Raw genomic sequence first — 25,000 nt, forward strand, 5'->3', positions numbered from 1 at the left:
TGAATAAATAAATATGTGTGCATGTACATTAGTTCATAATGAGGCTCTTTTTAAGCTCCATTGTTTTGTCGAAAATAGGAGAAACTGCTTCTTCTCTCGGTGCAACTACTCCCCTGCCTCATGAACAGCCACTTTATAAAATGTATTTTATTTTAGAAAAGCATAGACTGCTTTACATCGCGCCATTCAAGTTTCATAATTAGGTATTCGTTATTTATTCAGTCGCGATGGATAATGCATTATTTGCCAAAATGATTGAATATTATAGAATAAGAAGAGTCCCAGTGAAAAGAGTTTATTTTCCTCGTCGGTGTAATTTGTAGATAAATATTTTAGTAGATTTATGAAGGAGTTTGCTTTGTCATTATAACTGAGTACTGAGGCCCCGCAATATAGTTCAAACACAGCTAATTTTTCCAAAAAATTCGTGGAATGTCTGTATTTCAAAAAGTACATTTCGCAGCTTGTAAACATGAGTAATTCAGAATGTATTCAATGAAATTTCAGGAATTCTGATTGGTAAACCACACCTTGATATATTCAACATACCATGCTTATAAGCGCCTTGATAAATATAACATCTCATTCTTATAAGTGCCTATTTTCGATTTTTGTCTATTTAATTTTTTTTTTATTTTAATAAGCGAATCTTCTTTCCCCATTTCCCTTTAACTCCTCTTACTTATTCGTAATGAGCACCATATTCTCTGGAAGCTTGAATTCAAGTCAGTGGCCCTTGAGGGCTTGTCCCAGATGAATAGGGTTCATATTCATCATCTGAATAATAATAATAATAATAATAATAATAATAATAATAATAATAATAATAATAATAGATTTAAACTGACTTGCAGCGGAAGCGCACATTTTCTCCTGTTTTCCATTCGAATAAGCCATGAATGTTTTAACACTGAACATAATTTTCACCGTCGAAACGCATGACTGACGTAACGAGGATCCAACTAGGACCCTCGGAACACATTTAACAACAACAGCTGAACAAACCTTAGTATTAAAAAAAAAAAAAAAAAACAATAGATAGGCCACTTACTTGCTGAATGAGTTCGTCTCTGTGAAGCTGGATCAGTCGGAAGCATATGTTCCCTGTCGCCTCCAGCAGCAAGCTAATAAACAGGTGCTTGTGGAGAGTTATGCGATGAACGCGCAGCTGCCTGTTAATGAGCATCATAATCATCAATGTGTGTGAAGAACAAATATGCTTAAGAATATCAAGGGTAAAGAGATAATGAATGCTGTGTAGGCTCTGGAAACTCTCCTTGTCATTAATGATGAGATATGACATAAAATATAATATACAATATATGCTATGTAATATATAGTATAAAGCATATAATATTCTGATCTCAGTAAAATCCGCCAGTCTTACTTGTAAGAGAAGAAGATGAAGAGAGCTGGCAAGAGCATAGCCGTCGACAGGCAATCGGCAGCAATGTGGACGTAGAGACGGCGAATGACATTTTCAGCCACGCTGCAAGAAGAGTAATTACTCCACTCCCTCTCCTCATTGGCCCTCCTGAGGCGAAACCACCGTCCGTCGCCCTCACATTGCTTGGTCGCCATTTCTTTTATGGGAGAAATTAGCGGGACGGTCATAGGTCATTTCCTTCAGAGGAAATATTTGTTTAATTTGAGGCAGTAATTAAGAATGCGCGATAGGTAATATATTCTCATCAGACGTCGGAAAAGCATACAACACTAAATGCAGAAGCGTCATATAAAGTAAAACCTCTATGAAAGACTGCATCGTAAGGCACTAAACCGTTTTTAACATTTTCTTATCTTAATGTTGAATATGAAGCCCTTAAAAATTTTATTGATTTTGTAAAAAAAAAAAGTAAAATTATCTTTTTCAAATAAAAGGCAAACCATCTTTATAAGTATCATTTCTGTAAAACAACCAGTGCCATATAAAAATCATATTTAATAAACGCTCCCACGATAACACCTAAGGTAATCATACTCTGTATATTGCTTAGCGTGTCAAAGAAAAAAATAAAAAAAAAAGATTGTATTCAAGGAATAATATAATAATATATATATATATATATATATATATATATATATATATATATATATATATATATATATATATATATATATATATATAATCAACATTGAGTGGTCTCTCACCTCAGTAAGAATGCAAGGTCTCTACCTCACTCATACTTGGACTGTTGAATCGTGGATGAACCCCAATTCACAAAATTATAATCTTCATCTCATTTATGCAATATTTTCTAGGTCTCCCTCTTCTGCTCGCTCCTAACACTTCCGAATTATGCGCTCGCTTCGCCGATCAAATGGTCTCCATTCTTTCCACATTTCAAAACTCCCTGCTCTTTCACCTACCATAACCTTTTTACTACATCTGCATACCCCCTTTTCGTCACTCTTCCAGTTCTCATTAAGTCATATGTACTACAATAACATTTCATCTAAGCAGGTTCAACATTTATTTTTCTATTTACATCTGACATCTACACTTCACTTCCATAAATAAGAATATGCTCAACAATCATTTCATACATTCCCATCTTGGCTTTCGTTGACACTTAACCTCTCTTCCAAACTTTTTGCACAACCCTACTACCTTCCCTTTTTCATTTGTTCTTTAAATCACTTCTCGCAACCTATCATAATATTTGCTTTAAAATATCCATGCAATTCACTCGCTTTAATTCTTCCTTCGTTCATGTTAGCTTTCAAGTTTCCTTGTTTCAAGGTTCCTTCGTAACTGCACTCTATCTAACATCTTTCAACTCTCTCCACTCACAAACAATTTCAGACTCTTTCACTGTTCCCAATCAGTATTGTATTGTATCATTTACACTAGATATGATAAGCGACTATAAAGGCGAAATGCACCCATGGATTAGACCAGCTTCTACATCATACTAGTCACTCTCACAACTACATATACATACATCTTTGCTTCCTTCATAGAAAACTTTATTGCTCTCGACTGATCTGCTATACCATCCAGATTGCCGCTTAATCTGTTCTGTCATGGTCACGTATCTTGTTCAAGTTATGTCGCACAGAGACTTTCCTTCACTTTAAAATTTTCCACATAAGTGGTTTACAACAACAACTTAGTCCATACCGATTTCCTTGCTTAAAACCATTCTGCACTTCCCGTATTGACCCTGCTTCCATCTACCTTTCATTCTCTCTTGAAATTATACCATACTCCTCCCCTTTATCTTCAGTAAAATTCTTACAGTCTGCTCTATCACCCTCACTTTAATACATCAGGTTTTCAAATGCAGGATTAACCAGCTACTCATAGGAAGCTCTCATGCCAGTATAGTTAACATTGTAAATCACTTTCTAACAAGCAGTATGTATGTATGTATATATATATATATATATATATATATATATATATATATATATATATATATATATATATATATATATATATATATATATATATATATATATATATATATATATATACATACATATATATATATATATATATATATATATATAATTTTTTCTCGAGATATGTTCAACCTCTTGAGATATGAAACTTGTTCTCTCTCTTTTAACATTTACACATTGCTTGTGAGAAATTGATTTACAGTGTTAACTATACTGGCATTAGAGAGAGAGAGAGAGAGAGAGCTACGTATGAGTGGCTGCTTAATCCCATTTGAAAACCTTAGGACTTGTTAACTGGATGCAAGAAATAGTTAAACTGGGTAAGTCTGAACATGAAGTTCTACACAATGAAGCGAACCATAGAAGATCATTATTTTTGTGTTTGCTTGTAGAACTGCTTTTATGTGCATTCTAACAATCTATATTGAACACCAACACACTTAGTTAAATGACCAAGATTTTTTAAAATATCGTTCAAAGACATTATTCATGAAAATTCGACCAATCATACCCTTTACGTTTACTGTATTATAATCTCAGGCTCTAGTGCCGTAGCTTGAATTGGTGTCCATTTTTCATCAGGATTTAATTAATGTTCTTCTTTCGTCAGTTAGTAAATCAGCACGATTTGCCTAGGGTATTCCTCATCAGTGAGCATTAAGATTTTTAGCTGAATGTTAACTAAGGCGATAATCTGAGACTTAGAGTCAAGTGAGAACATCCCTCAACTTCATAGGGGGAAAAAGATCATGATGACACAACGAGATACAGACTCACTGACGACAGCTTTCAGGCAAGTGCCAGGGATTGCAATATGATTTTTAAGTATTATAGGGTTTCGTGTTGTTCAGAAATATATAAATAACAGGAAATTCTAACAATTTACATTTTTGTCAAAACCGAAGCTCGAAATTATTGTTAATTATTTTCACTTTAACATTCGGGTAAGAGTTGGCACCTGTGCCTTCTTAGTTAAAAATGAACAAACTAGCCTGTATTTTACAGAATAGAATTTCACTACGTTTGCTTGATATATAAGCGGATTTCCGACCACGTTTAAGCAGATTTTTAATATCCGAAAAGTGGAATGCTTCGAAGCCTCGAAAATGAGACAATATCTCTTTTGAAGGATGTTAAAATGTGGTTTGCAAAGCAAGACATTAGGAAGAATGAGATGTTAATTTCAGGCTTATGTTGTATATATACATTGGCCCTTCCTTGCGATAAGCAAGCACGAACCAGACCGGATGCATAATCAGTATCACTCGTTGAATATAACCCAAGGAAAAATTTCAATGTTTTCATCATTCGTATCGAAATATTTGTCTGTTCCGACTTCAAAGGATAATCTAATTATCTTTTAATTTTCTGTAAACTTCACTTCACACTGGTTAATTTGGCTAAACAATTTACATTGTCTCTCACAAAGAAAAGTTTATTCCCGTAATGATAACAATGCATAATGGAAATCGGGGCAATTGAAAAGCTGAAATAAATATCCTATGGAATAATTAACAGTAATCCCCATCAGCTCCGGAGGGAATACTGGAAAAAATGCCCTTGATTAAAAATGAGACAGTAAGGGTGAGTGGAATAAAAGTGTACTCGAATAAAAGATTTACTGCAGTCCTGCTTATTTTTTTGAATGGGGAAATTAATCCCTTTCAGAAAAAAGCAATTACAATTAGCACATGGACACAAGGGAATCAAAAATAGGGAGATGGTAAACAGGTATTGAAATATGGGCAAAAAAAGCTATTCATCTGAGGAGAAAAAAACGAAAAGAACCAAAACTGATCATACAGCAGAATACATTTACGAAAAACAAATCTGCTGACCAAAGTGATTGGCAATGGTGTATCTCTCTCAATAAATGAATTGCAAAATCAGCCATTTTCTTGTCTCACAGCATGAATTTTCAAGCTCCTGTCTGATATATCACAGCATTTTGATAGAAGGTATTCAGCCTTACACAATAGCCTTTTCTCTACGTATATTTTCTTACATAGCCTGGCTTTTTTTATGGCTGGAATAAAAGTTAAGCTTTGTGATATGTGCAGTGTTTCAGTGCTTGAAATGAATGAACTCTGACATTTTGCAACTGGAATATAAGCTAGTGGCAAGGAAAGCTGAACCATTAGGATAAATACTTCTTGAAAGATACGACATTTAAGTACCATACACTATTAGCTATATTACCGGTTCGTAAATATATATAAGGAAGAATATAAAATTATTAGCATTATTCTTGAACAAAAAGGTTATTGACATGGCAAGCAAATTACATGGAAATGAACGACCATATGTAACAAATATTAAAGCAAAGAAGAACTGCTTGTAAAATGAGAAATAATTCCCTTTAATGTTGGAAAAATAAAAACGCTCTCTGTTGTTAAAAAGCATATCTCCAACGACGTATTAAACAGTTCGTAAATGAACTTCTTACTATACAGCGGCCCAAATGACGTAAATAACACGTATTGCAGCGTGGTTTGAGACCTTGACCTAGAACTTTTGAAGGTTAAACTTTGTAAATTCAGTCACTTGAGATGCTTTGATCTTGGCCATTCGCCATTGTGAATTTGATAATATGCAAATGGTACAAATATGCAGCTAGCTATGAAATATTATGACTTTGACCTCTGACCTTCAAAGTTCAGTCTTGGTAAACATAGAAAATGTAACTGCTTTCGAATTGCCATTATAATTTCTTAATCCTCCAATATTTAACCAACTCTGAGGAAGTTAAGCTGATCTCTAACAAAGGTTGATCATCTTGAAATGGCATCTTATTGAATATACGAGTATATGCCGGATTTCATCAGATTCTGTTTTTTATCCTTGAAATATTCTGCTGACACACGCAAGGGGGAAGAGCATAATGATCTTCCAACTTTGTAGGGTTGATTAAAGAAAGCAACAAAAATAAAATAGAAAAATTACACAAAAGACATATACCTACCACATCGAAAACCCCCATTCGTACATACGGGTTCAGAGGAGTATATAAATATATAGCCCGGTAATGCTGTTAAGTGTTTCGGTGTCTCAACCTTCAAACATTTTTTGAAACAATAATGGACGATGCATCCCCTAAGATATAAACTTCATATACCTCCCCAAAATGTAATCGCTCACAGCAGTTCACTAAACCCACTACTGTTAAATTACCTTACAAATAAAGACATAAGTTTTCGAGCATTTCTGTTAACAAACAGACAAACGAAAAGTGATTACACAGAAAAACTAAAAAAAAAAAAACGAACCAAAACATAGATAATCAACAGAGAAGAGGTAACCGCGTAAAAGAGTTCATTTTCATCGGTCCAGCTAAACAAAAGCAAAAATTTCCTTTCACTCATAAACACAGACAAGCCATAATGACTAACTTGAGCAAGATGCCGCCTTTCCGTGGTAGCTGTACGAAGGGCAGGCGCGCTTTGCTTCAGTAAACGGCGGGGTAGAGGGCCAACACTGCCATCCGTCCCACGTTGTAGGACAGTATCCTAATTAAAAGGAAACGAGTATTGTCTTTAATTAAATGTAAATATCCACCTGTCTTTCTATGTATGTATGTATGTATGTATATATATATATATATATATATATATATATATATATATATATATATATATATATATATATATATATCTTGTATTTTCATAGTGGTCCCGTGGATGAAGTATATATAGATGTCTCAGTATATATATATATATATATATATATATATATATATATATATATATATATATATATATATATATATATATATATATATATATATATGTGTGTGTGTGTGTATGTAATAATAATAATATTAATAATAATAATAATAATAATAATAATAATAATAATAATAAAAGAAGCCCATAAGAACGCAAAAAATGTAGAAAGGTAATGCTGTATATTTCGGAGAACAGCAGTCTCCCTCAACATGTAGGTAATGAATGAAATAAGAGTTACAGAAAAGCGGTAAAAATACCAAGAGTTCCAGAGGTAAGCCGTTACGTCACTCCAATAGGCAGCTATGTCTGTGTCAACTTCTTAATACTGTCCAGACACTTGGAAACTCGACCCTTTTGCTTTTACCTACCCAAGTACCCTAGCCAAATCGCTAATTAACGTCCAACAAAAGCCAGTCCCCAAAGACACAAGAGCATACGAAATCCCTTGCCTCTACTGTGACCAATCCTACATCGGTTTTAAAGGTAAATCACCCCCAGAGACTAATACAACATAAACGTTCAGTAAGGTATGGCTGACAGAGCTCAGCTAGTTTTAACCACATAAATAACCATAATCACAGAATAAATTGGAATTTGCCACGTACAATTTATAGCAGCAATTATCGATTCTAAAGCCAGATGGTAGAATGAGCACTGATTACACAAAGAAATTTGATGAGCCTCTCAAAAGGAACTTGGCACTCAGATATCATAGATAAAATTCTTCCTCTGACCAGCGATTAAGAAGATTACAGAGGAGCTGTCTACGTAGTGACGTAACGGCTGACCTCTGAAGCTTCTGGTATAAATAACGCTTTTCTGTAACTTATTTCATTCACTACCTGCTGTTGAGTAAGACAATTGTTCTCCGAAATATATAGCATTAACTTTCTATTTTTTTGCGTTTTTATAGGCTCCTTTTACTAGATGAATTCTGTTTTAACAAATATTTCAAAGTCATATATATATATATATATATATATATATATATATATATATATATTTGTATGTGAATTTATATATATATATACATATATATAATATATAATATATATATATATATATATATATATATATATATATATATATATATATATATATATATATATGTACATACATACATGCATAAAATACTCCAAATGGTTTAGCCTCAGTGATGTTGAAATGGTGGTTCTATTTCCATTAGGGGAAGCAAATCAGCATTCCTATTATTCTAATCTAAAAGGAGAGAGAGAGAGAATGAAAATAGAAAATTTGGAAGGAGGCTTGTTTTAATTATGGGTTACAAATGGTACAAAACAAAGCTGATAGGGTTCAGTCAAAATACAACGGATAAATTTAACTTTGTATAATAATAGAGAGATAGGTAGATATTCAGAGAGAGTGTATAATAATAGAGAGATAGGTAGATATTCAGAGAGAGGGAGAGAGAGAGAGAGAGAGAGAGAGCTTTTGATTGCAGTTAACATATACATGGCTACAGGAGCAGTTATTTTGCAAAAATACGTAATGCCCCCTCTTAATACTTTTTATTTATCCACGCTCTAACCTGAGGGCCAGGTCGTATGGCGCATCTCTTTTTGACAGCACTCCCGTGCAGCCTGGCAGCAGCTGTGCCACTTTTGCCGCCCTTCCTCCCCGCTGAAGGAATCCATTAGTGCTTCTGACTCTATTGTGGCCACCACCTGGAGAGAATCCAAAATGCATTTCATAAGATAATTAGATAGCGGAACTTCCCCGCGGCCTGCCATTTGCTGGAAGGACCAAAGGCAGGAGGTCAAAGCTGGTTCGAGAAATAATTCCAGAGAAATATTATATCAGGAGTGATGCAAATTCACTTTGCATTTTAATCGTAGCTGAGATATAAGAGATATTTCTTCCCACTAAAAAATACATAGGTCAGAAGAAACAGTCAAAGGCTTCCAGGATCCATCTATGTTCTGTTTAAGAGGTGAGCAGAGAAAAGTGCTTCTTGGAAATTTTCTGCACCTACACATTTGTTTTATTATTATCTTTAATCTTCCTGCACATTTTACTACTAGTAAAAGATGTCAGTACAACATATTCATGCTTTTCATGTATCCTTGCAACATTCCATTTCCTATTATTAGCAAAACTTTTCCCAACGTAAATCTTATCAAACTCTTCAAAACTCTTCTACATATTTTTAATTCACAAACATTCTGCCCAATTTGTATCTAAGACCATCATCCTGTACCATATATTCTCAAAAAAGAAAGTATGAAACTGTCTGTCCTTTTCACTAACTTTTCTGGTATTCCATCTTTTTGAGGATAAATTGATAAACTTCATTTGTGTCACATAAACCATTACACATTTTACCACCATTTCTATCATAAAAAATTCTCTATTTTCGTTTTTAGAAAGCAGTTTTCCATTTTGTTTAAGGTTTTTCCCATTACTCTATCTTTATATGGTAATCCACGTTACACATCAATTTAATTAACTTCTGTTACCCATATCTTTATACACAGAGGGAAACATCATCTACCTGCATGTTTCTGACCGTTGAAATATGCAATCAATGAGTGATTTCAAAATGATACAATAAAATTATCACCAGGATCCTCATTTACTTACCACATTGGAATGATTAGACGGATCGGAGAGCACCGATATGGTGAAATTGTTGTACTGACGATAAGTTCTTTCCCATTTGAGGACGAAAAGGTCGCGGTTGTGAATGTACCAGTAACAAAGAGCGCACGTGTCCAGCATGTACAGATCAGGAGGCAAAAATGTTTCCTGAAAGACAGAAAAAAAAAACATGGTTTTGCAGAATCTTAGTTCTAGCCCCACTGTCGATGTCATCTCTGTGCAACTGAGTTATTGATCACCTACTGAAAAATGTTTAATTTCAAAATATTTCGTCTGGATATGAAACGAAAGTTTAGAATTGATGATGGGCAAGCAGTTAACACATGCCAACGGAAAACAGATGAATTATTTTAGAGTTAAAAGATTAATCTAACAACTGTTCATCATTTAATAACCCGAAAATTCATCAGTACGAGGCTGGTGATTGAATTTGTGTAACCGATGTTATCTTCAAAAGTCGTTAATGATATTGTAATATCCTTCTTTCTCAGTGAATATTAACAGATAACTTTTTTCACATATAAGAAATACGGTACAAAAAATGCCTAGTGAATTATTTTTTATTTAATGGAAGACTGTACTAACAGCAAGAGCAATCAAAATTATGCATTTTAGGATACGGCCATCCTGATGTTTAATTCCTCACGCACAAGTGGCACAGAAACACTGTTCTTTACCCGAAACTTATATTTTCAATTTGTCGCTGATGCTTATAGCTTAAAAAGAAATATGATGAAGAACATCATAAACTTCTGGGATAGCAGATGAATCTTTAAAATAAATATTCAAATGGTATACACATTGATTTAGTTATAAATACTAACACACAGTATATGAGTCATTGAATAGTAGATATAGTGCATCACTGAAACACAAAACTGTAAAATGTAAATGGAAATTTCATAATTCTCAAGATCTGTCTTATTCCAATGCTCAGTATGATCACCATATATTGTATTATTTATGCTGCCTTCTTATTCCCTCCATTCTCCCAATATTATTTCTTCAGCAAAGACTGAACTAAACTATTTTCGGGTACTTGGAAATGTTTCAAATTAATATGCTCTGCTGAAAATGCGTGGCGAAAGAGGAAATGACTCTCCCCTACTGGAGAGATGATAGCTCATCTGATTGCTTCGTTAATTTCGTATAATGCCTTACCTGTGTTTTCTATAGTGGTACAGGAAAGGTATTTCTCCAATTTATGAAGTGCAACACAATACCCTTGCAGTTTTCTTTTTTCCTTAATCTACGTGCGTGGAAGGCATTTTCTTGTTTTGATTGATAGACTATAGGCTAATTCAGTGGAAAATCTTTATGTATGAATAAAATGTGGATTTCACTATGAACTTTATATGATGCTTCCCCATTCAGTGCAAATCGAGTGATCTTTTTAACAATTTTTTCAATAGTTTGTATTACAAATTAAACTTTGCAAACAATAATTTTGTTTCTGAAGCAAAATGTTTTAATATACGAGAACGTTATATGATAGGCGAGAGAGAGAGAGAGAGAGAGAGAGAGAGAGAGAGAGAGAGAGAGAGAGAGAGAGAGAGGGCATCCTACGCAAATGAGCTTTATCTGCTTGTTTCAAATCAACTTACCACTGACCGACAAAGATGTTCAGAGGAGGCCGGTCTCCTTTTGTCTTTGTCTATAAATTCTGTTTCTTGGACGGTAACAGGTGTCTCTTCGGCCTCATCAAAGGCAGCGCCAACTTCGCCGAAAGATTCCATTTCAATTTCCCTCTCTTGAAATTTTCTTTTCAACTCGATATCTTTTTCTTCGGGAGGCTCTAAGCGACTAAAGGATACCAACGTTTGTCCTTCGTTCATCCCTCCTTCAGTTTCCGTGCGACTTTGGTTAACGGGAAGGCTGTCCTCCGTCCGTCTTCCCGCTCCTTCACGCCCTCCGTGAAAAGATGAGCTAAACTGATGCGGAGTGGCCCAGGGCCTCATGATCCCCATCTGCTGGTGATGTAAGCCAAACGCGTGTCTCGATTCCTCAAGATGTGGGAAATTTGGACCATCAAAGACATCCTCAGCCACATGATACCTTTTCACCGACCTGACGCCATGTTTGAACACATGATTCTTCCGGTGGCGAAGGTTATCTCGTATTCCTTTGTGAGTGGCGTGTTCTCTGAAGGCGGGGAAATAGTACTCCTTCGTGAGAGTGCCTTGCGTCATGTTAGTCCTATCAAAAGCCCAGGATAAACCCGTGGCCTGAAATGAGAGATGAGGGTCGAGGATCTATAGTATTGAGTTCAAAATAAAAGTCAAATTAAAATTACAAATAGGTCATGATACTACATTAACAAACATTTCGTAAGTCTGTTGAATATCTCACCTACAAACAAATGACACATAAATTTCCAATATTCTGCAAGACTTAAGCAAGTGAGAATAACTAACAAAAAAACAGGACTTCACGTATTCCCTTAGACATATTTATTGATATATGAAGTTGAGTTTGTTAGTGGTGTATATACATACATATAAGTGACTGGAAAATTCGTTAGGTGGTTGTATTACAATCATTCAGACATTATATGAAAAGCTTTAACATTATGCTTAAATCGCCATTGCACCTGTCCTTTTTCATGTCATTTCATAAAGAATTTAATGTGAATATAGAGAAACTGTGTCTTCTCGACTATTTAAATGGATAAGTTTGTCCAGTGTCGAACCCAGAATTTAGTTTCTGGACAATGAAGGATAGTGGTACTAACATTTAACGACATAGGTTCCAATATTTGACCATTTTGAATAGTTAAACCCTCTCACCAGTGTTTATACATAACATAATTTGTAACTGAATAAGAAAAATGTAGGATGCTGTGTTTCAAATTTGACATGGGATCAAACTCGATTAAACATAATTTTATTTTATTCAAATTTAGAAGCTATATTTTCTGTTTTTTGCACACGCACTTAAGCTCTTGAATTCTAAGTTACGATAATAAAAATTTAAAGAAAAATCAATAATTAAGAACCCAATGAAAGAAAGTGAGCTATTGAATAAATTGCTGATTAAAGATTCTATATTCTGTATGTTTGTATAAATATTTAGTAGAATGGAGAGAAAATGCCCGGTCAAATAATTGTTGATAGACTGAATGAATTACAATTTAAGCCATTTCTTACCAAGTAAAAGTATTTACTATTACAGGCACGTGGCGATTCACAATAAACCACTTGTTCATTGAACCAGAATAATCTAAAAATTCAGCAAAAATTCAAATGCAGTACTTGACCCATTCCCAGAATTCCTTGAATGCTGGATGTTCCGTTCTAAGTAAAAAACAGCTCACATAGTTAAAAAATATCTTCTTCCTGTATATGTAAACGATGCCCGCCTTTCCTCCTGGATGGTTAGCTGAGCATCTTTGTAAATAATTATAAGGCATAATAAAATTATAAAGAAAAATAGCAACTTTGTTGAAAAATGGATCCATGGTGTGTCTAACATACCGTTTAGTTTCAAGTTTATCAAGATTATTTTGTTGGTGTATTGGTAAATATGCATCTGGTACTACATTAAATTGATCAACCTGCAAGTGTTTTTTATATTGCTGTAATATGCTATTTTTTACCCTAGAAAGTACAGCCATTTTTCGTACACTATATTACTTTTACACATTTTCTAGCAGTAATATCAGTGCTGTAGAGTTTTACGTCAGGAGCATGTTGTCTAGCTTTAGATGATTAAAATGATTGAGTACAGGTGTTCGTTTTTTTAAAATGAATTTTCCGTAGAACGGAAGGACACAATCTTCACAACCTTCCTCGAGCTACAAATTAACTTTGTGATGAAATTGCCACTATATATATATAGCAGTCCTTTCATTTGCTAATTATCAAGACAAAAGGGGAATAAGCACAATAAACCGAGGCCTCAAGTGATAGGTAAAGGGATGGAAGGATGGATAGTTGTATGAACTCAGGTGACATAGCCCGGGCAGCCTGAGGTCATTCAACACCTACCGTATATATGACGAAGTTGTAGGGAAAAGAATATTTATTTAACTAATCGTCTGGAAATATCCAGAGGAACTGGGAAATGATGTTAAGCATGAAATATAAATGTTCAATCATAGAGGGCTGTCCAACAAGTATGTGTTTTTACTTAAGTAGTTTAGCTGTTTTAAATTAGTACTTCTGTGGCGTGTCAGGAGGACAGCAAAAGTGGGTTACTTGCTACTAATTGAAGTTGCAAGTGAAAAACACTAAAAAAAGTCAGAATGTCCTTTTTAGCTCATCTCTAGGAACAAAGACCAGTATCTCCCAGTGAAAATGTAGAAATTCATGACCGGATTGATAAACTACGCATTCAGTTTGCGTGAAACCTGATGAAATAAGGGACATGTTAATAGCGTGGTGAGAAAGAAGAGTACAATAAGCGAACAATGCTTAGGAAAATGAAGTGTGGTTGAATGGATTAGATTATGTGAGAAAATTACGTGTAGTGTTGAGGTATTTTAGTTATATAGAGAAAATAGGGAAAGACACCTTCAACAATGAATTGCATATGATTCGAAAAATTAATAGAGAGGTAAATAAGTGATTAAAGGTTGAAAGCTTAAGCAGTGTTACAGGAAAAAAGTACTCAGTTTCATGAGGAGTGAAAATACGTGCTGCTCATAATACTTCGGTGATTTGAACGAACGACATAAACTTGAGTAAGCAGTTACGGGTGAAGTGGCAATGTTCAGCATGACGGTTAAATATCCAGTCATTTTCCTTGTCATTCCGTTATTTTCAGCTAATTTCTTCAATAAACAAGTAAAAAATGCGCCGAAGTTTCTTCGGCTCAATCGAGTTCTCTGTACAGTGTATAATGCTGCATGAAACTCTCGATGTGCTGCAGTATAAAACTCTCAGCCACTACCGGGCAGCGCTCAGTTGCTCCCCAGATGAGGTCAAGTGAAGATGCGTTGGCGGCTGGCATCTCTAGAGGTGCCAGACGCACGATTCATGGCTAACTTTAACCTTAAATTAAATAAAAGCTACTGAGGCTAGAGGACTGCAATTTGTAATGTTTGATGACTGGAGGGGGGGATGATTAACATACCAATTTGCAGCCCTCTAGCCTCAGTATTTTTTAAGACCTGAGGGCGAACAGAAAAAGTGCGGACGGACAGACAAAGTCATCTCAATAGTTTTCTTTTACAGAAAACTAAAACAAGTACTGTATTGGAAAACAAATTTCCGATTTAGACAGCGTTAAGCGTTTTCATGAACCTCGCATGGCCCTCTAACTGACTGATTATTTAACTAGAATGAATCTCCAACAGTATTTTCTAGTCTCACTATTTCGTAAAATACCTGGAATAATAACTTTGCTCAGTGGAAATTGATCGTCCTCGGATTAAAGAGTTATGTGACTTTCCTTTCCTTCCGAGTTCTCATCCCTGTATTCCCTAAATTGCTTTCAACTTCTCGCTCTAGATCAGCGAACTCACTCCGATAACGATCGAAGTCACCTTTGCTTTTAGGCTAAGGTCGATCACAAAATATTTACTACTTAAAGATATACTATATATATATATATATATATATATATATATATATATATATATATAATGTGTGTGTGTTTGTGTGTGCATATATATACATGTATGTATATGTGAATGTGATTGTATACTGCACGTTTCTTCCAGGATCAAACAAATGTTGAGTCCATTTTTAATTACAGCATTGTAAATCATGCAACAATTCTTCCATTTTGATTCAAAATAATATGACATAAATTGAGTGGGCAAGAGTTCGAAATTTCAATTTTAAAAAAATCGAAACACTTACTCTCACTGTTGCAAAGCATTGCTAAAGGCCGCCACTAACGTTCAGTTTTGCCTGCACATGCCGACTGTGCAGGCATAACTGCGTAGGCAAAACGTTTAATATTTTTCATCTAGAACAATGCCTTCGGTAAGCTGCAGAGTATGGTCGGTTACCATAAATTTGCACTTGTTTCTCATCTGTTTCATAATGGTTCATTCTGGTTTTCCAATAAAACATATATTTTCAAAAGTAAATGTTATATGATCATGAAAACAAAACCTCGGACGAGATGCAACAGGAAAACAGTTTATTTTCTGAGGTAATATGGTCTCTAATTTTCCGATTTTTACACCAGCCTCAATGTGTTTTATGGAGAAAACGACTATAAAACGAAACGTATTAACTTAGCAACCAGAGGTATACTAACGCATGAAACAATTATAAAAATATCATCGTCCAAAAATTACAAAAAAATTTAAAAATTAAAAGCAATTTACTCTAGCTCGCAAAATCTGAATGTGCGTTTGCCTGCCTTTCCCAATAATTACAGAAGTTCGTACGACATAGTTCCAGATACTTCCAGGGATTTTGCAGCGTCTGGCATAAGGTTCTTTCAGCCGAGCCCGGTGCTTAAGGCTTTGCGTCTTGCTGCACTTTCTTTAGCAAATGAGAGACTGTATCTGGCCCTTTATCTCCTCTTGTACCCATCAGAATTCTCTTCTCTGCGCTAACCTTTTAATTAATTTCCTCCACGATTTTATTAAAATCCCATCTTGTGCCTATTTAGATGCAAATCATTCTAATTTTGTGTGATGCTGTTTACACAGACTCTTATGATACTGGAAATTTGCTTTGTTTCCAGCATTTGTCATTTCTCCTCTGCTTTTGCCTTACCAATTACAATAAAAGATTTGGAAATTGCCTCTTCTTATCTATCAGTATGGTGAGATTTAAAGTTATTATTAGTTTGTTTTGGGAGCAGCTTATCAAGGGTTTGGCGGTGGAAGCCTCCAAGCGTTTGGCTTTTGAATTCCCGCGTGTATTTCTCTTAACAGCTGCCTCAGATTTGTACGTGACTTTTCGTCCCAGCATAGAGTACTCTTTTTTTTTCACTAGTAGGAAGGTTCGTAACAGACAGGTGCTACTGGCAGCTAAATAACAAGGTTTTTCGTCAGACCAAAGACTTGGTCTACACTTTTTGTTTAGGCTCATTTCACCTTCAGTCTGCCTGTTTTAGAGACATTGCACTCAAGAGCTTCTTGATTGGACATTGCTTCCATTATCTCGGTCTTGAGTTAAACTCCAGATAATCAGTGTAAATAATGGATATGAGACATTTATTTACATAAATCTTTGATACCGTATCCTTCCGGAATATAGAGATAACTTTCATTCACTGTTAATTTGAAAATTTATCATGCATTCTTATTTTATTTTTAGGCGCTTGTTTGTCACGAAAGAACAGAGATGTACTAATACTCACCCTATCTTCAGTAATTTCGTAGCCAATGTATTGCTTAGTGTATTCAGCATGCAAAAGTAATGCTTAAGAATGTGGATATTTAGCACTTTTTATTTACAGCCTTTTATTTAAGTCATCAGTTGTCAGTGTTTGAGAAAGAAGTCTTTAAATTTATCAACTATATTTCTGATATAATCAATATGGAGAAGAAATTATACACATTCTTCTTCCTTCTTAACTTCTTACTGACTTGATTTATTGTGCGAAAACAGTAAACTGATGTACTGATAAAAGGTCATAGTCATTCCCTTTGTACTCAGTCCAGCGTTTTTCAAGGACTAAAAAGATCAATAAGGCCATTGTTCACATTGAAATTTTTTAGCTTTGAAAAAAGGAACGTAATCAATTCGTATCATGATCACATATCCCATATACGTGAGCGAGGGGACATCTAATGAGGAATCTAAGGTCACGAATTAAATCTCCTTGGCCTTTCAAGACGAGACGGAGGGGAACCTATCGACCAAATTTGAGAATTTCACATTTGAGTTATTTACTTACCATCCTTTCTTCAGTGAGTAATTTGTTATTAGTTCTCTCGCAGAAATATGAGATAGTTATATACACACTCGCACAAAATGAAAAACAAACCAACAGATATCCTTCTAGAAGATTTTACAGCTGTCAGCAGTTAAAAAATAAATCTCTCAATTCCAGAAAATGCGGTGGATATTCAAGTACCAGCTTCATTCCTCCGTTAGACCATTCGTTTCACTATCCAAGTATGCATTTCTTCCATTTTTCCTCAGTACGTTGTTGTACTCCATCCTTGAGAGTAATCTTTTGCCATTATGGTATTTTTAAGTTCATAGAAGGAGCTGGACTCCAAACAAAATATGATTAATTTCTAATGGCAAACTTGAGTAACAGTATACCGTCTTAAGGGCTTCTGTGATGTTCAGTTTTTAGGACTTTAATTAGTTCTGTATCTTATTAATTTGATTTTTGTTACCATTTTATAGCTTTTATGAAACACTTATTTTTATCAGCATGTTTTTCAGCGTCTATGACGTTTGTATAGTCTTTATTAGTTTATGATCTTTCATCAATCCAATCATTTTTCTAACATCATTTACCTAAAATCTCCACTTACTTCCTTCCTATAAAAAAACCGAACTCTTCCACTAAAACGGACTTTTTCAGTTTCGCTTCAAACAAGTAGTGTCTAGGTACATCTCGGCTATTCCTCCTCTCTAATGTAGGTGGGTTAAAGTTAAGTATACCTTAGTTTTACCAGACCACTGAGCTGATTAACAGCTCTTCTAGGGCTGGCTCGAAGGATTAGACTTATTTAACGTGGCTGAGAACCAACTGGTTGCTTAGCAACGGGACCTACCGCTTTAATGTAGGTGGGGGTATTACTGTCAGTGCACCTCACGTGGTGTACTGCAGGCATCAGTAAAGGGTGTGTGCAGCTCCCCTCTTAACCATAGCTACACCATGTTTTAGCCCTTTATTTTGCCTCCTTTCCCGCTTTCCTTTTTTCCATCAATCTTGCCGTTCAAAGTTTCCCACTACTACTTCTTAATTACACTGTGGGTTTTTTTTTCCATCTCCCTTATTTTCCTTTATTTTCTGGATTCCTGTCTTGCTCTCCAACCGCTCTAGCTCACTTTTTCCTTTGCCTTACGCGCTGAATGGACAAAAGTGCCCCAGTGCTTGGCTTGGCAGCCTAAATTTCATATAATCATATTTCTCATCCCACCATTATATCAATCAACTAACTCCACCGTCTACTCTACAGTAACCATTGTTTCAGCTATTAATTTTCCTTACCATTTTCTCCTTCATTTGCCACAAAACGTTCTTTGTTTCCATTCTCTTTTTACCGTGCACGTTTGTATCACCCACCTTTAAATCACCCACTACAATCACCTGTTCTTCAAACCCTGTCAAGCGCAAGTTCAGAATCTCCAAGAAAAATGCTCCTTTATTCCTCACCATTTTCGGTTCATGGACGATATACTCTTCTAATCTTAAACTTTATTTCTGTAACGAGCTTGTTGGCGCGCTATGCGCGCTGGAACCCGGAGCTGCTGTCTCCCCTACCCTCCCAGTCCCTTACCTACCCAGCCCCCACCCGGGGCGGACAAACCAGTTTGCAGGGGGAGGCTGGCTGTGTCATGTTTCCCCTACTGTCACCTGGAGGAGGGCAAACACGATCTACTCGGATTTTATTATTATAGATCCTCAATTTCAAGCTCAGAGTATTTTGACTCGAGCATTTATTCACTTTCACGCGTCCCCATGTCCTTCCTGACACAAGAACAGCCACTTCCCTTTAAAGACCTCTCTCCTACTCCAGGTATGTAAACCCTAACCTTTCACTACTTCTTGACTCTTCAGCCTTTTTGCATACCTCCTCTATCAGTTATCCTCACAGATATGATATCTTATCATATCCGTGTATTTGCGTCAATAGCGCAAAGTATGGTGATGCAATTTTACTGTCTCTGTTACTTTTGTTTATTCCTGCGGTTAATAAAAGAAATCAGAATCTCTGCAGTGGAATATAGGTACCAGAAATTGTAAGTAACCTTCATAAAAAGCAACAGGAACGATGACACTTATCTCCATTCCACAAACAATGCATCTCGAAAGCAGAACTTAATCATATCCAAATTGTATCAGTTAGGAACCCAGAAGAAAATGAAAATGAACTGTAAATAAAAGAAAAACGGGAAGAACTTATCTTTTCTGATAGATAGGTAAATACTCGCATCTTATTCCTCAGTAAAACTCTTTCTAGGCGTCGTGTCAAAGGAAATAGAGGTATCGTGCCAACCGTCCTGTGCATGATTACGACACTCCTATCACCTCCACTCTCTCTCTCTCTCTCTCTCTCTCTCTCTCTCTCTCTCTCTCTCTCTCTCTCGTATCAGACCAGTCACATCCAGCCATTCAGACTCGACTCCCTATTGTGTGATATCTCAGCACAGGCATCAGTATGCAAATCACATGCAGCAGATTTTCAAAGGAGGTTCTCAGGAGGGCTAAATTCGTTAATAATTTTAAAATTTAGTTTATGCCCTCATAAATTTATCCGGAGGAAGGTGTTGATGTGATTTGTTTGTTTGTTTATATTTATATATAATATATATATATATATATATATATATATATATATATATATATATATATATATATATATATATAGCAATTTTCTTTATTAATTTAGTACTTGAAGTCAAACTCTTCTCTGTCCTTTCAATTATCTTACTTCGTCTCTCGGTTTCTCGTCGAATTTATCGAAGTGTCGAAGAATAAACTGAGCAACTGGGAGCCTTATTTGAATCTTACGAAGAACTAAACGAGAATTCGATCAATTTTAACGGAAATAATTATCACGTGATTAATACCAAGCCATATTTTTACTGAGCTGGGAAAGAACTTGAATTTCATGACGCCCTCCGACATATTACAATCTTGTGAGATTTTAAAACATTAATCGAACGTCACCAGTGCCGGTGCTAGGAATTGCGGGGCCCAGTTAGAAAGTTCAAACTCAACGACATTCAAACTTCCTCTCTCTCTCTCTCTCTCTCTCTCTCTCTCTCTCTCTCTCTCTCTCTCTCTCAAAACTCCTTTTTCTTTAACCTGAGACGATTTTTTTACGTTTAATATAAAAATGATTTTCCAAGTGAAAAATTTCTGATAATATGATATGCATAATAATGTGAGGAATAACACTTCCTCATTCTTCTTTTCATGTTTTCGGTAGCGGTTTATTCCTCTAGAATACAGAAAAGACTTCAAACGGTAACTCTCGCGCGGGGCGCCCCCTTAAGGCGCGGGGCCCAATTTGATCAAACTGGTCAAATAGGCTTAAAACCGGCCCTGCTGACCACTATTAGGCATCATATTAAGTATACAAAAAAGAATACAGTAACTTTGAACAAATTAAATGTCACTTCTACTGATTCGTAGACCAGAATACGGGTTTTTCGAGATTCATGATTGATGTATTATATTCCATTACTGAAAGCGTCAAGTCAGCACTAGATACGTACAGAATAGTTAAACAGATAACCTCTAATTCACTTTCATCTGCGAGTTTAATTAGTGAACATCTGGAGTGACTATGGGGAAATCTCTAGTAATACTGTTACCTAATCGTTATGCATTTTCGTTTAACTTGACGCGGTAATTTAGAGCAGATATTTTCTTGTAATATTTGCGACCTTCAATATGTGCTGTTTATAAATACTTATTGAAGAGATATAAAGATTATATTCACAAAACGGTGTAAAAAATTAGTATATCTAGAAGTTCTAATTGTCAGTCTCCTGAGAATGGATTACACATTTGTTTAAGGTAAAAGCAGTTAAGAGATAAGGCGTATAAAATATAGCTATAAATTTCTAAGTGATAAACAAAAAAAAAACACACAAACACACGATAAGAATGTAAGGCAATCAGTATGTAATACATACAGGAGAATATTGTTACACTTTAATTGCCATACATCGGCTCAGAGTTGTTTTTACTCGGTAAAAGAGCAAACAGAGCAGAAATTCTGGGTACAGCGTATGCCTTTTAGCTTTATGTAAATTAATCTCTCTCTCTCTCTCTCTCTCTCTCTCTCTCTCTCTCTCTCTCTCTCTCTCTCTCTCTCTCTCTCTTCTATATATATATATATATATATATATATATATATATATATATATATATATATATGTGTGTGTGTGTGTGTGTGTATATATATGTATGTATGTATACATATAAACACCATCTGACAATTAAATAAGACAAAGTGGCACAAAGTAGCTTTAGTGTCTATTAAGCTTTCGAACTTGAAACATCCACTGTTCTTTAAAGTTTTATAGGAGAGGGAAGAAAGGCTCCTGTAGGGTCGTGGGACTTTAGCAGAATGTTGATGATGCCACACTAATTCGGGAGGCGGAGACACTAAAGGCGATAGCGGAAGTTTTCGTGGGAAGAAAGCTTTTGGAAGATGTCAGAGAAGAAAATTTTAAGATTATAGTAAGAACACACACACATAAATACATATATATATATATATATATATATATATATATATATATATATATATATATATATATATTTTTATATATATATATATATATATATATATATATATATATATATATATATATAATTGAATCACGAAAATATGGAACGTGATGAATATACAAATAAGGACAAAATCCACGAAGGAAAGAGAAACAGTGGAGTGCTGCGAGGCCTTTCGACTATTGTCCTGTACTTAGCAGACTGAAGAAATATAAAAATAAGTTTACAGAGAAAGCTATATAAATGACATTTGGGGATTACAAAGGAAAAAATATGTACCTGGAATCCAACACAATTGAAGAATCAGTAGAACTGCCAAAACAGGGTTAAATATTTAAGAGGTTTTACAAAGGATTAGGATCAACCGTTCAGAAGCAGGGACAGGACAATTAAAGGATTATACAAAGAGGTGACTGACCGCCAAAAATTGTTATAAAAATACAACTCAGTAATTCTCTTTTTTTTGTGATGAATAACAATTTTTGCAGGAAGAACATTTTTACAAATAAAAAATCCTATTAAACATACGAATACATAGAGAATATATATAAGGTAACTAATTTGTAATTAAGTCAGTGATTTTATCTTTTGGGTCATTCTTGAACATTTTCCTAATACAGGGGAATAAATAATACATGCCAGGGCTAAGGTTAAAATTACAGCTGGAAGTAAGCTGTATAATACCGGATTCCAAAGACTTCTTGAGAAATCTTTCGATCTGGCAGTCACTGAACTTTCAGTCCAATTTATCCTGTGATAGTTTTCACTTGAATGAATATAGCATTGGATGTTTGCCCATTTTTGACTGAATACTTATGTTGCTTAATACTTACATCTAAATCTTTGCTAGATTGGCCAATATAAAAAGAGGGGCAGTCCAAACATGGAACTTTATATATTATGTTGTTGTTTTCTTTAGGGCTATTTTTTATTAACATTCTTTTTAGCGTGTTATTTTAGTAAAAACAAGGTTCATATTGAAAGATTTTAACGATGATTTTATGTTTTCAAAACCAATAAAATTAGGCAAGCTAAGAATGTTCTTAGGGGTTTCTTTCTCAATGTTACTTTCACCATGAAACTTTTTTTGTGGGCTTTATTATAACAAATATATATGTGAAGGATAACATAAATCTGTCCCTATTTTTCTTATGTATTCGAGTTCTTGATCCAAATACTGCATTAATGGCGCATTGTCAGTCCCCAGTATTTGGATCAAATATACTATATATATATATATATATATATATATATATATATATATATATATATATATATATATATATATATATATATATATATATATACATACTGTATGTATATATTTATACATGTATATGTGTTTGTGTGTGTACATTTTTGTAACCCCAAATTTGTTTCCAATTTAGATGTAAAGGGTCCAGAGAGTCAGAGCTCTTTGGTTTCCAACAAGACTCTATGGATGAGGTTGTTACCCCTATGCCTCATGCTGACCTGCACCAGACTGGGATCGACTCGTGGACCTTGCAATGACATGTAAGTGTTATATGTATAACTGAATTATTCTCCCCTTTATTATTCAGTTATAAATGAATCTCCCTTTCTACAGTTTGCTTTGTATGTTAAATGTTCATAATATTTTGACGAGAGATCCGGAATGTGGCCTAATTTTTTATGGATTTCTTGACAGCCAGGATTCAACCCAGTTCTTCTTCTTTTTTTTTCTTTTTTTTTTTGTACTTTATCCTCCCATATTTTGTTTATGTTTTACCGTTCTTACTGGTATGAAACACTTGAATGTACAATGTCTTCCAACATGAAAATATCATGAGAAATTCTCGCAGTGCGTTGTAGGTTAAAAAGTCTAAATAACAAATGTTCTGTAAGTCATAAATTTAAAACAAAGCTTTGAAAAATTGAACATACATTAGAGATATATATTTAGATCCCATTGCATTTACATACGCACAACTTCAAAATGGCCTAAATAAAATGGGATGATAAAAAAAAAATATGGTGATATTTCCATTTGATTTGAAATGCGTCGATGTGAACGAGCCACTTCATTTGTGATCCTTTTCAACAGGTCAGGGATTTTAGTGATTAATTTTGATGCGACGTTTAAAAGGCCTACGTTTTGGAAGTCACCCTCTCCGGTGTGTTTGCAGTTTCCAAGTGTAAAAAGAACGGTTCGCTTTATATGCATAGAACAATACTTTCCATTATAATGCATACTGACTGTCTTACATTCTTATTACTCTGATCATTAGATATATTATGGTATTTAGGCAAATAAGAAAATATAAATGTTCCATATACAAGATTCTACCTTATGCACATATAGCTACAAAAAGTATACCTAAGTTTAACCAGACCACTGAGCTGATTAACAGCTCTCCTACGGCTGGCCCGAAGGATTAGATTTATTTTACGTGGCTAAGAACCAATTGGTTACCTAGCAACGGGACCTACAGCTTATTGCGGAATCCGAACCACATTATAGCGAGAATTGAATTTCTATCACAAGAAATAAATTCCTCTTATTCTTCATTGGTCGGTCGGAGATTCGAACTCGTTGCCAGCAGAGTGCTAGTTGAGAATGGAACCCACTCGCCCAGCGAGGAACTACATATACAGTAGCTACAAATTTTAAAGGTTAAACGTAGCGGTCTCTTATTGGAAATCAAATATATTAGTGCTCTACTCTTAGATCTGTTGATACAGTCCGATGATTCCGATCTCGTCTCACAAGGAGAGGTCAGAGATCAGACCCTTTTTGGGGGCGGGGGAATTGTAGATTCAGACGTATTTCCTCCAAGACGTTCCTAATTCCGGGGTAGCAGCGTCTTGTCAGCAGGCGAATGAACATCGATAATAAGGCAGGGTCGCAGGTAGATCCCATGTGATTGGAAAAGGGATCATCTCCTCGG

At 35.0% G+C, this 25,000-nt stretch overlaps 1 protein-coding gene across 4 annotated transcripts in view; it reads right to left on the bottom strand.

Moving 5' to 3' along the window:
• LOC136829296 (uncharacterized) overlaps positions 1-25,000 on the bottom strand; it is a 47,920-nt gene that overhangs the window by 14,693 nt on the left and 8,227 nt on the right. For all 4 annotated transcript variants that reach the window (XM_067087642.1, XM_067087641.1, XM_067087639.1 and 1 more), the window contains exons 3-8: positions 11,357-11,977; positions 9,735-9,899; positions 8,683-8,818; positions 6,798-6,914; positions 1,388-1,583; positions 1,052-1,172 (exon numbers count right to left, since the gene is read on the bottom strand). In XM_067087642.1, coding sequence (XP_066943743.1) covers positions 1,052-1,172; positions 1,388-1,583; positions 6,798-6,914; positions 8,683-8,818; positions 9,735-9,899; positions 11,357-11,977 — 1,356 coding nt within the window. The remainder of the gene's footprint in view (positions 1-1,051; positions 1,173-1,387; positions 1,584-6,797; positions 6,915-8,682; positions 8,819-9,734; positions 9,900-11,356; positions 11,978-25,000) is intronic.

Source organism: Macrobrachium rosenbergii, chromosome 44 (assembly GCF_040412425.1).
Source record: "Macrobrachium rosenbergii isolate ZJJX-2024 chromosome 44, ASM4041242v1, whole genome shotgun sequence".
Lineage (NCBI taxonomy): Eukaryota > Metazoa > Arthropoda > Malacostraca > Decapoda > Palaemonidae > Macrobrachium > Macrobrachium rosenbergii.